Genomic DNA, 16,114 nt, shown 5'->3' on the forward strand with positions numbered 1-16,114 from the left:
TTGAATATCCTGGGTTAAGTGATTTTGTGCATCACATTTCTGTTCAAAAGAGTGACCTGATGCAAATTTAACAACTGTAAATCATTGCGAGTTCCACCCAAGTAATATGCCTGGGATCACTTGGGAAAGTACTGAGTATACTGTGCTAACACACATCGGTGCATGGTTCTTTATCACCAATGCAAACTTTTAACCAATCAATAGAGTGACAATATTCAACTGCAAACCATGCCCACTTCACACAAACTGGCTTGAATTGCTTGCAGCTTTGAGCTATGGCTTTTCTTTGAGATTTACAAAAAGGGAATAACAATCTCTGGACTTGCCTGATTGGTTTGTTTTTCAAGGTATTGTCAGTATTATCAGTTTCCGTCATAAGAAATGCCTTCCAATGACCAACGAGTATTTTTGGTGAAACAACCCATTGATGCACGCAAAATTCGGAGCGGAGGGAGGAGGGGGACTAATATTGACTGCCCACCTAAAAATAAAAATCTCATATTTGTTTTACCATACCTCAGATTGCTCTCTCCCCATGCCATCCCACACAAACTACATTGTGTGAATTCACCGTTGTAAAAATCCTTTAGTGTAATTTAGTGTGTTTACCTAACTTATTTCTAACATTATTCTGCATTTTCCAATGGCTGAGGGGGACAAGAAAAGAACAATTCAGCAGCCACTGCCAGAAACATGAGGGCAAACCCCTTCTCTTAATAATAAATGTACTGGACTAGTTTGAGTGCATTACACAACACAAGCAATACAAAAAAGTGCAAAGACCAGGACTCGACCCACATTCTGTTAATCAGAAACACCAGAGCTTGAGTCCAGTGTGCTTGAACACTCGCACACAATATGATCTACCTACCAAGTATGACAACTAGAAATGAGCAGACTGCCTCATTCCCAGCACCATCAGTAAATGTGTACGTCACAATACTTCCTTCAGAGAAGTTGGTTCCTGGCTCATGTGACTTGGTGACGGTAGGAAGGTTACCAGAGTTATCGGTAGCTGTTGGTTCTATCCAGTTAGCAACAGTCATACCAAGAGGTAGAATAATATCTGATGGACAGTCACTTATTACTGGAGGTACAGTATCTGGGGGAAATAGAATTACATTTCATAGAAAAATATAGTCATTTGAGTCATTTTCTTGTTTTTGATACGTATAAAGACCAAGTCACACAGGTCCCGACAGCACGAACGATAACGATACAAATGCACGCCCTTGATCGGTTGAAATGCTCCACGCAGAACACGCCCACACTCATTCAACCAATCGAGGGCGTGCATTTGTATCGTTATCCTTTTCATTTTCGTTATCAGGGCCCGGGTGACTTTGCCTGTACACTTGCACAGACTGTACTCCTTTTGTATCCATTCACTGAATGTTGAAGATGTATGAAATGATCAAGGTGGTTATACATGTGCATAAGCTTAGAGTTTGACTAGTGGCATAATAACTATCTATCTATTATGCTTGTACTCGTCAACGCCTTTCAGCAACTAAAGGAGGGTTGTGTGTGATGCGTCTCAGTTGGTGGACAGGTGTACGTGGTGCTCTCAAATTTACAATTGGTGCAAGTAAAAATTAGTTCCACGACTTAGGCACTGATGGCTCATTGAAAACCATCTCATGAACATGTATGAAAGTATGCACTCACTTTGGTGAACATTTTCACAATTACTGAATGAATCTGAACCAGTGAGACTGTGGTTTTGAAAAGGGTCATAATAAACACATTTATAAGCAAAAAGTATGAAGTAGGTTTAGAAAAGCCAACTTACCAAAGGTAACAATTACTAGAAATGAGCAGATGGCACTGTTTCCTGCTTGATCAGTAAACATGTATGATACAGTCGTGTTTCCTTCAGTGAAGTTGCTTCCTGGCTCATGAGACTTAGTGACAGTAGGCTGAACACCAGTATCATCCGTAGCAGTTGGCTCAGTCCAGTTTGCAAAGGTTACATCTAATGGTAATGTTATATCAGATGGACAACCACTGATAACTGGAGGCATATCCACTGGACCTTAAAGTCAAACATCACACACGGGAATAATTATTAACATGAGAACATAAAGGGCTGAATAGCAAAACTACCCTTTGATACAACGCGGAGTTTGTTATATGCCTTGATTGAAAATGGACATTTTCCGAAATTACTGGTCACCTGAACAACTTTAACTAACAATTAATGGCAACATAACCAGCATTTTATTGATGGTTAAAGCATCAAATTTGCTACATGCTTATTCCAAAGATCATATAAATGAATGACAACAGCAAAAATATTTCCCTTTATTTCCGATTCAAAGACAAATTTGAATGATACAGCAATCTCAGGCATGCAACTTCAACAAAAAAGAGGAAATTACAACATTTGAATGGTTTGTTATAATTTGTCAAGTTTGAATGGCATAAAAGAGAATACACAAAAGAGGAATTCAGCTGATCAGAGGAAAAGTTGCAATCGCGCAATCTGTTGTGGATTTAGTCGAAGTGTGACATTTGGTGTTTTTACCTTCAAGACGGAAGACTTGAAAAGAGCATTCTGCCTGGTTGCCAGCAGCATCGGTAAACGTATAGGTAACTGTTGTAGAGCCTGCTGAGAATGGAAAGCCAGGCTGATGGGTACTAGAGACCATTGGTGGTTCACCAGAGTCATCAGTAGCTGTTGGCTCTAACCACGTCCCACAATTACTACAATTGGGTAGGATAACGAATGACAGGCAGTTGTCTATCACAGGGGGTGTCGTATCAACAACAGGAGTAGTGGTTGGGGGTGGAGTAGAAGTAACTGGGTCTGGGGTGGGAAATGGGGGCAGGGTTGGAGACGGAGGTGGTGGGGGCATTGTGGCTGAGAGGGTGAAAATAAAATAACAAAAAAGGATGTTAAATGACATATAGGGAGAAATTATCAAGTAAAAGCATAATTCCAATGTTGTAGAAACACTTCCACTTTTAACACATTATACATACACACAAATAAACATGAAGTCATTTACTCCTTGACTACAGAACAGAAATTCACAAGAATTTCGGCTGTACCTTGAAAGCCTTGAATAACTTTCATTTAGCTTTACTTTCGTTTGTGAGTTTATTTTGCAGAGGATGAAATATCTTTTTAATGATTTACACAGTTAAGGTTGGAAACATAACAGATCAAATCAAAAGCAGAAACACTATTGTGTACCACAAAAACAGCCGTTACTTGAAAAGTAATACGCAAAAAAAATGTTTTCTCAACTGTACTGTCATCACATCAAAAAAGTGTTTAAAAAAGTGTACATAAAAAACATAACAAATTAAAAAAATATCCAGAATGCATCGGTAATATAACTTCTGACTTTTGAACAGCAACAGTTGAGCAATTTCATTTTTTTCTAATGGGGACCAGGCGCCACTTTTAGAAAATCACCATCTTGAGATTTACACTCTGAGATCGGCCCTTCACTGCATTGTAGCATGTGTAAGACTCGAGATACAACTTGTCAAACTTTGAGGGTGGTTGTTGGCGAATTGAGAAATAACATTTGCCGGGGGGGGGGGGGGGGGGGGTCACTAACATGATTAGAGGGTAAAAATAACATACCTTGCATTCTGTTGATATTGAACAAACACTCTGCTGCATTGCCAGCCTGGTCAGCAAATGTGTAGGTAACATTAGTAGAACCAAAATCAAATACTGCTCCAGGTTCATGTGATTTGCTGACCTCTGGGACCAATCCTGAGTCATCTGTAGCTGTAGGCTCTGTCCAGGTAGCCGAGTTACTAGCAGCGGGCAGAATGATGTCATCAGGACAACCTGATATTACTGGTGGAATGGTATCTATGGCAACTGCAAACAACCAAAAGATAGCATCCTTGGTATTTAGATCTCTATGAATTTGACATAGCGAAAAATAATAACATTAATTACTAGTTATTATATATATAGCACATTTTACAATAACTTATCAATGCGCTTTACATTAGTACCCTGGTCATTGCGCCAATAACATTACTTTAATCTTTCTCAGCAGTCTCTGGCAGCCAAGGCGTTCCAAAGCCTTTTTCATAACACAATATCATTCGCTACCCTCGCAGGTACCCATTTTTACCCCTGGGTGAACAGAAGCAGTTGTAGTAAAGTATCTTGCTCAATTAAGGACACAAGAGTCATGACTGGGATTCAACCAACACTCTGATATATAAGTGAACCACCAGAACTTGAATTCGCTGCTCTCATACCACTCAGCCATGACACCCTAAAAGCCATCTATAAGTCACAACTTGTCCCCCTCCCTTTCAAATAACATACCTTGCATTCTGTTGATATTGAACACACACTCTGCTGCATTGCCAGCCTGGTCAGTGAATGTGTAGGTAACATTAGTAGAACCAAAATCAAATACTGCTCCAGGTTCATGTGATTTGCTGACCTCTGGGACCAATCCTGAGTCATCTGTAGCTGTAGGCTCTGTCCAGGTAGCCGAGTTACTAGCAGCGGGCAGAATGATGTCATCAGGACAACCTGATATTACTGGTGGAATGGTATCTATGGCAACTGCAAACATAAAAGGAAAACACGACATTGGAAATAATGATGAACTTTAAGCTTAAGCTGTTTGTTGAAAGTAAAATGTGAATGTAAATTAATACTCACTAATAAATACCTCACAGGGTTCAAGCACTCTGATTGGACAAAGGCTGGTCACATGTTACCTGGTAAAGGGGTGTATTAACAATTGATATAAAAATCTGCTCGATCTGTCAAGTAAAATAATAAATGGCACTAAAAATTATGTATGCACTGCACTTGTTAGACACGTTGCTTTTAAAAGGAGAGATGAGTGAATGCTCAAACAATGTATCACTATAGAACTGGTATGCATGCACCACCTGGTGAAGACCAGCTTCTCAATGTGTAACTATTTATGAATGAACTGCATTGTAAAGTTGATCATCATTATGCTCCGAGTGTGTGAGGTTTACAGGGAGCTCATAGTCATGATAACATTTTTTCAGTCAACTTGAAGCACTATTCAAACAAAACCACAAAGGCTTGAACTAAATTGGTGGGTGAATTTAAACCAGCAATGAGCCTTATCTTGTGAATAAAGCCCTTTCTGACACAACCAAATCTGGTAGTTTGACTTATTCCCAAATATTGTTAAAAAATGCTTACCGGTTTTAAATGAAACAGCCACTGGTGCGCTGACTCTCTGTGAGTCAATCTCTGATCCTAAAGCTGTGGCAACTTCCACTGTGTATTCGGTGTTCGGTATTAGTGCAGACAATTCCAGTGTCTCCTGGGATGGATCAACCGAAGCCACAACAGTGGAACCAGGACTTATAGTGGTCAGACGATAGGAGTCAAAGTTAGCAGCAGGTGCGGTCCAAGTTACTAAGGCAGATGTTGAAGTGACATCAACGATTTGCACATCAGTTGGCGGCTGGGGAACTATGACAAGAATTGATTTATCATATGAGGAATTCTATTTGCCCATTAAAGGTTTTTTTAAAATAGCATTTGAACCAATATACCGGTACACCTTTGTGACAATACAATAAATTTCTCATAAATAATAACGAACAAAATAAAAAAAGGGTTGGTAATTTTGAGTCATTTGAAATATTTGCTTTCATGGGTGATAAAATGTTAAACCTGTAATGATGACCAGTCTTTGTCTATTCATTGGCAAACTATACCTTCAATAATGACGGTAACTGTGACTGTAAATACACACTCTGCAGTCCCTGTTGAATCACGGAACAGATACTTGACAATGGTCTCCCCCACTCCAAAGCTGGATCCTGATTGGTGGGACTGCTCAACAATAGGAACCATGATCCCATCCCTAGTGGCAGTTGGCTCTAACCAGATACCTGACGCCATACTACTCATGTCTGTAATGTTTAGCATCACATCTGATGGGCAATTGACGATGATTGGGCCTGCTACAAAAGGAGCTGGGAAAAAAAAACATATTTCTTTGTGTCAGTGCAAAAAATCTCTCCATGCCTTCCAAAACAAAAGTGCACACCAAACATACAATTATCTTGGATGTATGTACACACAAATGAAATGGCAACAAAAGTTCTAACTATAAAAAAATTGTATATTTGGTTTGCGGTAACACCATGTGTGTATCTACTTGCTAGGTAGAGTTTGTTCTAAGAGAACTGTCTTGCTTTATTCTACTGCCGTGGAGTAGATAATCTGAAAATAACTGTCCTGCTTTTTAACTATTACCAGGGTGGATGGTATAGAAAATAGACTGGACTACTACTTTAGCTTATAGGATTGTAATTAACTGTACTGCCGGGGAGTCAGTTCTGAATTGGTCTCAAAGTTTCGACTAGCTTGCTTTAGTCATCGTCAAATCCTATATATAAAAAAACTTATTTTTGTGAAAAATTATGTTTTTGTGTCAAGGTGACAATTTCATACTATTATACAAACCAGCTTCATTTGTGGACAATTGATCAAAAGAGAAAGTGGTTGTCAGAATTATAATTAAAAGAAAAACATTTAAAAGTCTGTTTGTTTGAGTAATCATAGTTTATTCTATTGCCAAGTTTTCAATCTGCACTCTATAGAGTCTTCATCAAAAGACTCCATGTAAACACCTATTTATTTTTGTCTAAACATGACTCGATAAGCAACTCACCCTCTATGACGATACTGAAGGAGCAGGTTGCTTGGTTACCTGACCCATCAGTGAATGTATAAGTCACTGTCTGCGTGGTACCAGCAACTACAAATATACCAGGCATTGCACTGGAGGTCACCTTGACTGGCTGGCCCGAGTTGTCAGATGCTCTGGGTAAGGCCCAGGTTACAAACATCACTGCATCAACTTCAGCTGCTGTGGCCATGATATCAGGAGGGCAGAAATCCACCACTGGGGGAACAGTGTCTGTCCAAATCAAGTAATGACATACAATATTTAAAGGCAGTGGACACTATTGGTAACTACAATGCAAAATAATTATTAGCATAAAACCTTACTTAGTAACGAGTCATGGGGAGAAGTTGATCATATAAAACATTGTGAGAAACGGCTCTCTCTGAAGTAACATAGTTTTCGAGAAAGAAGTAATTTTCCACAAATTTGATTTTGAGATCTCGGATCTAGAATTTTAGGTCTCGAAATCAAGCATCTGAAAGCACACAACTTCGTGTGACAAGGGTGTTTTTTCTTCACTATTATCTCGCTACTTCGATGATTGATTGAGCTCAAATTTTCACAGGTTTGTTATTTTATGCATGTGTTGAGATACACCAAGTGAGAAGACTGGTCTTTAACAATTACCAATTGTGTTCACAGTATTAAGCAGTCTCATACCATTGAACGTATCAATTAAGGATTCAAAGAATTGGGTTTATAATTACCTTCGCCTGTGACGGTGAATTCACACAGGGCAAAGTTACCAGCTGTATCTGTGAATCTGTACGTAACTGGAATGACACTTCCTTTTTGGACAAAGATTCCAGAGTTGACATTCTGGACAACAGAGGGCGCTATACCAGAATTGTCCACTGCTATTGGCTCCGGCCAGGTGATGTACACAGGTTGATCAGAAGGATTGTTTGTAACAATATCATCAGGGCAGAATGTTACGGTTGGAGGAATGTTATCAACAGCTGTGGCTAAAAGACAAAAAGAAACAAAGAATTTTTCAATATTTCAAATATTCAAGGAAAATGATCAGTAAATTGTTAACCCTTCCTTCTTCTAAAGAGACAAATTAATTTAAAAAAACATTGATCAAATTTATGATTTTTTGTTGAAACAAAAGATCCTGAAAACAGTTATTAATTTTGTCAGAATGCTTGAAAAGTTGCTTAAGTTTACCCTGAAATACATTGTTAAAGAGTGTACAAAAGCATTTGCCAGCAAGACTTACTGAAGTTATGCCAAAACAATTTTCTGTACAAGATAGTTATTGTAATTTATCCAACTTACGAGTTGCACAAAGTATTCCAGAGAATCCTTCTGCACATACACACATAATACCACCAGGAAGTGTAGCATCATGAACGCAGGTTCCTCCATTTTGACACCCACAGTCACTAGCTAAACACAACACAAATACAATCCACAAGAGGAAATACGTGTAAAACAACATCAATTTAGTTCTCAATGAGGGAAAAAAGAAGAAATCAGCTGATGAGCTGAAAAGGATTTATAAGCCTGCCATTTTAAGAGACAGGCCGTTTTGTTCAGTGGTGCGATGACAAATTTAAGATATTAATGTGAAGAAAACCAAAGAGATTCTGATTGATTTCAGGAAAAACAAAACGGAGGTTCCCCCCATTATTATTGAAGGTGAAGTTGTTGAAAGGGTCAGTGTACAAATATCTTGGTATCGAAATCAACAATCAACTTAAATTTGACTCTTGTGCTAAATCTAAGTTTAACAAGCTCCAACAACGCTTATTTTTTCTGCATAAGCTTAACTCTTTTAATGTTGATTGTGCAATTTTACAATTATTTACAAATCTGTCCTCAAAAGTATTTTAACTTTCTGTTTAATTTGTTTGTATGGGAACATGAGGGCTCAAGATAATGTTTAATTGGGTAGAGTAGTCAATCATGCCAACAAAATTATCGGTATTCAGCAGGCTGTACCAGATGATTTATACAAATCACTCCTTTTAAATAAATTCATATGTATTAGTTCCGACAGCTCTCACTCACTTCACTTGAAATTTCAGAAAAGCTTTAGAAGTAATTGATTTCTTCCAAGAGCCATCAAAACCCGGAGGTATGGCAGCTCATTTGTTCCGGCTGCCATTCAATTATATAATGGCTTGCTTGAACGGTGAGTTGCTGTATCATTCTGTATAAACGCCTTTGTTGTAAGTGCATTTTTACTTCTGTTGTTGTTTATGTGTTCTTTTTCCGTATATGCCCTTTTATCTGTCTGTGGTTCTTTACTTTCTAACTCTGTATTTATTAGGCCCACTATTTTTTATGTGGTAAGGTCTATCCCATTTTTAATGTTGGATACCTTTTAACTGGTAACTGTATTTTTATGTAAGCAATAAGGCCAAAGGAATTTCCCATGCAGGGACAATAAAGTTGTGTTGTATTGTATTGTATTGTATTTTTTATACGCTTAAAATAATGCTACCTTGAATTTGATTCTCAATATGGCAAGCATGGAAAGCAGTCGCTGCGTGTGACATGTGCAAAGAGTCAAAACTAACATGATATTAAATATGACTTAAAGGTAATAAAACCTCATTACGTTTTGGATCGATAAAATCCACATTGATATGTTACAATAACACCACCACAAGACTCTTCCCATGTAACTATCAACATGAGATTTCAAGTTAAAGTTGTGGTAAATGTTTTTGGATATACCAAGAAACTTTTATGCTGTGGCTATGATTAAGTGTACAATCATTGTATGATCATATTTGGGTTATGAAAAATACAAGTTAAAACTTATGAAGAGAAGAGACTGTTTTTGCACAAGGCAGCATTTATAACCAAATGTGTTTTTCAAAAAAGCTGGTACCGGGATAGCCCTATATATGACTCTTTCTCTGTACACAGATACAGAGTCCTAACTATAAAGGCCCGTTTACTGGGGCGGAAAATTTTCAAAGCTTCATACACTAACCCAAATCTTACCTTCAACAAGCCACTAATTTCAACAGATTCACATTCCATGGCGGCATACATTTTACTGCGTTGGGTTTTGGTCTTCATATATTCTTCACAAATCCGTAATTTTTGTGAAATAATGCAGCTGCAATGTTTAAAAATTCCTGTTTTGATCGTTTTCTCAGTGTTGTCTATCACCGTGCGTACACGTATACATTCGTGTGCAAGACGCAAGACGCATGAATTCTTGGTCCCCATATCTTGAATGCACAGCATTAACACGCAAACGCAACGCAAGATTTGAGCATCGTGCGTCTTGTGTACACACGGCAGATTGTGAGAATAGAACAAAAATGGGAATTTCTTAACGTTGGGAGCTGCATTATGTCATGAAAATGACAGATTTGTGAAGAATATATGACAACCAAAACCCACCGCAGAAAAGAATATGCTGCTTTGAAAACTTTCCATCCCAGAAATGGACCCTGGTATCCAGGACGTCACTGTAGTATAATACAAAAGTGCATGGCCGCCAGGGCTTGGACCGGAATAAAGCTTTCAAGTTGGAATTTGTTCATTAATTTTTCACAATTTATGAGCAACAGACTAATGACAGAAAACAAAAGAAATGTAGTCCAGCTGTTGAGGTTTTTTGGTGAAAACCAATCATTTGGTACACAATGGCCAGGCCTGCTGGTATGTGGCCCTCCAGTGGAGCGCCATGATGAATGACCATAAGGAGTGGTCAGAGGCAACCACTGGGGAAACAAATTAAAAAGGTTCAGTCATAGGACTCTTCAAGAGCAAATTCACATATGAATTTGTCCTTACAAGCATGAAAGGTAAAATATCCTGAAATGTATAGAAAGTGGAGTGCCACTGTGGACAAAGTGATATGGGCTGTTTTTACCTTTTCAACTCTTTTATTTATTAACAAACTGATTGCCTTACCTTTGCCTGAGACGGTAAATTCACACAGGGCAAAGTTACCAGCTGCATCTGTGAATCTGTACATGACTGGGATGACAACTCCCGCTCGGACAAAGATCCCAGAGTTGACATTCTGGACAACAGAGGGCGCTATACCAGAATTATCCACTGCTATTGGCTCCGGCCAGGTGATGTACACAGGTTGATCAGAAACAATGTTTGCAACAATATCATCAGGGCAGAATGTTACGGTTGGAGGAATGCTATCAGCAGCTGATGGAAGAAAAGAGAACAAGACTGTTCAGGTTTTCTTAGCTGTTAAAAAGGACGTCACTCTGAAAGTGTAGTCGCTACAAACTAAAGTAAATATCTCCACTTGAAAATTACTGTCTTTCCAATCTGAAAGATAACACCATGTGCAACAAAACACAACTGACACTTTTTATCTTTCAATTTACAAAAGATTTTTCATTAAAAAAATTCACCATGGTAACACATTTATCTATTGTCAACCGAGCAAACTGACATTGTACTTGATAATGTTGCAACCTATATATTTGGCAAAATAGTTATAAAATGTGACCAACTGTCGTTTGACCAAGTACACAAAATTAGGTAGACTAATAAATGTTGTTTTTATTATTGACAAATCCAATTCATGATCAATGGGAACATAGTTTAAAGGGAAGGTACATGTTTGGGTATCGTCACTCTTCTCACTTGGTGTATCCCAACATAAGCATAACATAACAAGCCTGTGAAAATTTGGACTCAATTGGTCATCTAAGTTGTGAGAAAATGATGAGAGAAAAAACACCCTTGTTGGACGAATTTGTATGCTTTCAGATAGGAATAAAAGACTTCTAGCTAGATCTCTTTTATTATTTTAGTGAGAAATTACCTCTTTCTCAATATCTACGTTACTTCAGAGGGAGTCGTTTCTCACAATGTTTTATACCATCAACAGCTCTCCAATGCTCGTTACCAAGTCAGTTTTTAAGTTAATATTTGTTTTTAGTAATTACCAAACGTGTATATTCCCTTTAAGTTAGAGAACAGACTCTAAACTGGAGATTTGTGATGTACGAGCTGCCATGAATCTACAGTTTCTCGTCCATTCTCTATAACATAAACTGAGCAAGCATGGTTAAACAACAATAAGTTGTTCAACTTTAGGACTCACAAAGAAGATAAACTGAAATGCACACATAAACTCAATTAGTACATACAATTTGCGTGTTTGTCATTCTTGTGATTTGACTTAAATTCATTTTCAATTTACCTGGATAAAATAATTGTTAATTTTAAAGCAATAAATAATTTCTTAGACTAAATGGATTGGCAAGTATAAATGTGGAAAGTTGATTAAACTTACAAGTTTCACAAAGTATTCCAGAGAATCCTTCTGGACATACACACATAGTACCACCAGGAAGTGTAGCATCATGAAAGCACGTTCCTCCATTTTGACATTTACAGTCACCTAAGCATCATCAGACCAAATCAATGTACATAAATATTGTTATTAAAACCTAATCATGTTGGTCTGAATCAACTTAAATTTTATGTTTTTAAACCATTCTTAACAACAGTTAAAATCTATCTAGTCAAATCACATAATCAAATTGAGACCATGATCTCCTTATTTGTTTATGTAACAATTCCACTTTCTCTTCTACATCGGGATTGTATACACTGAATTTACCAATCATACAAAGTCTAGAAAATCATACATAATACAGATTTCTCATAAACTATGGTTAATGAAAAACCATGGCAATGCTCTTTCTAAATTCCACATGCATAAACATGAAGTTGTTATCTTTCCACTTTGACCTCAACATTAGACGGGCTTTGGCCTGGCTTGATTATTACATGTGGTCAATTTAATTTTGCTTATTATAGCAAAAAGCTACCTACAAAAAGAATGCTTCTGCACATAACACAATGTATCTGATACAACAATTCATGTGTAGAAGCTATTAAGATGCTGGCTTGAGTCTCTTATTGGTAGGAGAGAGTCCTTGCCTCAGGTTGGCCGACAAAGGTTTGCAAGTTGGCCATATTTTGGACTGCGCCAGTGTGTGTGTGTGTGAATCGATGATGCAAAACAAGTAAACAACCGCTTTTTCATTGCTGTTGTTAGTATATTTTGTGTATTGCAAAAAACTCTAATGTTGAAAGCGCCCCTGTGTGGTCGAAATGTGGTCAATAAATATCTGCCCTACAACATGGCGTCTATGCACGTTTGCATGGGGGTGTGCGTGCATGTGTCACAGAAATCAAACCGGGAATGCTGCGTGCTGATGTAGGCGTTTCGATGCGCATTCTGTTTGCCCTACAAGATGGTCTCTGTAAGCAGCTTCTTAAAATAATAAAAGAGTTTAATCCGTTTCCAATTTGAGCCAACCGAAAACACATGTGCAACTTAATCATTTAATTTCGCTTGTTTCTTGACAACATTTGATTTTTTGCCTTGTTTAATCATAATTGTGATGTTCTTTAGGCCTAAATTTTAAATTATCATTAAATTTGATCTGAGTCACTAATAATTTTGATAAAACATACCAATAATATGCAACATATTTGTCTGCATTGAGTGTTGTATTGTATTTGTTTGTCTGGAGTACAATACTTACCATCTAGTTGTTCACACAGTAACCCACTATATCCAACAGGACACTGGCACATGATGCCTACTGTATCATACTGACACACTCCATTGTTCTGGCAACTGCAAGAATCTGTCATGATATTTATAAACAATTATTATTTTAAACAAGAAAATGCAAGCCTTTAAGTTATAGCAGGTTGCATTTAATGAAGCCTTTCAGAATTAAAGCAAATATTTGTGTCTAGGTAAATTCAACAACATTCCGTGCATTTTTTACAAATCTTTTAATATTGGTTTCTATACACAATACCTGAGGGGGAGTTTTGTAATGCTTATTGAGTTTGTTTTGGAATTAGCAATTGTATAACATCTGTTGATGATTAATCCTCATCAATCTCAGCTTACTCTGATCCATTCATCAGGAAGATTAACTCTTTCATATAAACAATCCATACAAACTTTCATGTACTGGGCCAAATCTCATGGCTCTGCTAAACCACCAAATTCTGAGCTTCAATCACCATTCTAGGCTTGCAAGGTAAGCACCAAATTTCTGTGCTAGCCTTGTAAGAGTGAGAGCCTAGACGTAGAGTGAGTAAATTCTCCACTTCTACAGGAATACGCTTGACGTACATGTAAGCACATAATTCCCTGCTACTGCAAGCACCGGTTCTATGCTTACAGTAAGCAGAGCCATAAAATTTGGCCTTGATCTGTACATCAGGTTGATCCAGAATGATGACCTTCATTCTGTGACCTTCCTGACCACTATTGAAGCTGTTTAAGCTTTTTAAGCTGGGAAAGTCATCAGAAAGTCTGTTTGCTAAGCAAAGTGGTGTACCTCTGCAATGACCTGCCGTCGATTTCACAAAACTCTTTCCAACTTATCTTACAACTTGGGACGAGTCCCAACCCTGCACTTTAGCATGCAGACCTTAAGATTAATCCTAAGTTAGGACGAGTTACTCATCCTAACTCGAGATAAGACGAGTCCTAACTCTTTGTCCAAACCCCTGGTGCTTGTGAAATACACACTTAACTTCTAGTATTTCTTGCTCCTGACAAACTCGATAACTTTAGATTGAAACTGAATAAACCTTCAAACCTAAAAGACAATAGACCTTGGGTGAAAGTGCATCCTGGTTAAGGGGTCAGGTGTACCCCACTTATTTCCTTGTGTCCGGTTTGCTCAATTCGGTATTTGGCACAATTATGTTTATTCTTTATTTTCAACTGTATGTTTTCTTTTTGTGTGGGCGCCTTGATAAGTGCGCATTATAAATCCATATTAAAGTCAGTGGTCAATTCAAAATTGTGTATTGTTTACTTTTATTAGAGTCCGAGTATAATAGACCTTGTACTGACTGGTATTGATGACGTCAACGTTTGTTTTACCACTTTGCAGGAAAGTGAGAGACCATTGTGTAAACTGCTGTGCATATACAGCTGTTTGAAATGCAGGACCCAATGACAACACTGAGGCAAACTGTGTACAACTTTCTTCTGATAATGCCCTCTTTTGAAGCAACCCTCTTCAGCACATTTTAGTTTTCCATATGGTGGACAGAATCTCCATGTGACGGATTTCTTTATACACGTATGCACAAGGTGTAATCGCAAACTCATTTGGAACTTAATACTAAAATCTCTTGAGAAGTAAGCAATGACGCTTTTCAATAATTAAAAGTATTTTATTTAAAAAAAAACTCATTAGATTTGGATAAAATTTGAATCTTTTGCTATTTCATGACATGTTATTTGATTGGTCTTTTATTTCTAAACACTTCTCTCAACTTAGCAAACCTTTTGTCCAAAGGTGGGCCTCAATTCAATCCAAACATTTCAGCATCTTAGCAGCATTAGGCCTATTTATAAGCCTACATTGTACCTCATCAAAATCAACCAAAGTGTACACTGTATTTTCATGTTTTGTGTTAAGGCCAGCAAGGGGAAGGCATGTTGACATAAGGTAATAAAGGGCGCATATCAATGGTTCCTACTGTAGAAATGAAACTTTCTACTTACTTTGCTCACAGATAGTCCCTGTATATCCAGCAAGGCACTGGCACATTATCCCCGTCATTGCAGCATCAGGGAAACACGTTCCACCATTCTCACAGCGACAGGTATCTAAACAATTATAACAAATAATTGTTATGTGTAATGCTGAAGCTCAACATGAAGACAAACAATCAGTTCATTGTTACAATATTGAAAGGGGTTATCAAAAAAGGTTCAATATTGGAATGAGGTAAAATAGGTACAGGGCTACTTCCTCAAGGTCCCCAAACCCCCCCAAAACAAAATACTCCTACTTTGCCTACACATTCTGCACTGCATAATATACATAAACAGCTCCTCCTCACAAACAATTCCATTCACATTGTGGTCATGACATCTCTCACCACCCCACAACAAATATACCCATCTCCACACAAAAAATTATATTTTTATGAGATCTCAAATAAATCATGTTTTGTGTTTTGTTTCCTTAACAGTCAACAGTGATTTTTTGACTTTCCCACGGATGATCCCTCAATGCTACTTTAAAAAAACCCATTCATAAACACCGGTACCCCATACAGTTTGGCTATTCCTATTGGTGGAGAGCGCGTCATGTGGGGGTGTTTAAACGGTTGATAAAGACCAGATGCAGATGCTTATAACCATTTGTTTTCGGATGGACTTTGTGCGGGTTAGTCCATGATGCGAGGTCGATCACTACGCGATTAAATGCTATCCGAAACGTGTCTCCTAAATATGCACCACACGTAACAGAGCTAAAGAACAATGGAAAACATATAAGTGTTGACAGACTCTCCTACTTTGTTACACCTTTTAACCAAAATGGCATTTATGAAGGGGAATGAAACTTATCTTAAACGGCTGTTTTAAACCTTGCAGGGCCGTGCGAGCCTTGCACAGCCACAACCCTGCTGGTTTTAAACAGCTGCTTAAG

General features: G+C 37.8%; 1 protein-coding gene across 3 annotated transcripts in view; it reads right to left on the bottom strand.

Annotated features, from left to right (window-relative positions):
• Nucleotides 1–16,114, bottom strand: part of LOC139935383 (uncharacterized) — a 44,385-nt gene that overhangs the window by 17,112 nt on the left and 11,159 nt on the right. For 2 of the 3 annotated variants that reach the window (XM_071929938.1, XM_071929940.1), the window contains exons 5-18: nt 15,181–15,285; nt 13,181–13,285; nt 11,917–12,024; nt 10,563–10,814; nt 7,959–8,069; nt 7,385–7,642; nt 6,660–6,908; nt 5,698–5,958; nt 5,174–5,449; nt 4,307–4,552; nt 3,599–3,844; nt 2,528–2,863; nt 1,793–2,035; nt 872–1,102 (exon numbers count right to left, since the gene is read on the bottom strand). In XM_071929938.1, the coding sequence (XP_071786039.1) occupies nt 872–1,102; nt 1,793–2,035; nt 2,528–2,863; nt 3,599–3,844; nt 4,307–4,552; nt 5,174–5,449; nt 5,698–5,958; nt 6,660–6,908; nt 7,385–7,642; nt 7,959–8,069; nt 10,563–10,814; nt 11,917–12,024; nt 13,181–13,285; nt 15,181–15,285 (3,027 nt within the window). The remainder of the gene's footprint in view (nt 1–871; nt 1,103–1,792; nt 2,036–2,527; nt 2,864–3,598; nt 3,845–4,306; nt 4,553–5,173; nt 5,450–5,697; nt 5,959–6,659; nt 6,909–7,384; nt 7,643–7,958; nt 8,070–10,562; nt 10,815–11,916; nt 12,025–13,180; nt 13,286–15,180; nt 15,286–16,114) is intronic. The other variant, XM_071929941.1, reaches the window with a different exon arrangement.

This window comes from Asterias amurensis, chromosome 3 (assembly GCF_032118995.1).
Source record: "Asterias amurensis chromosome 3, ASM3211899v1".
NCBI classification, from domain to species: Eukaryota; Metazoa; Echinodermata; class Asteroidea; order Forcipulatida; family Asteriidae; genus Asterias; species Asterias amurensis.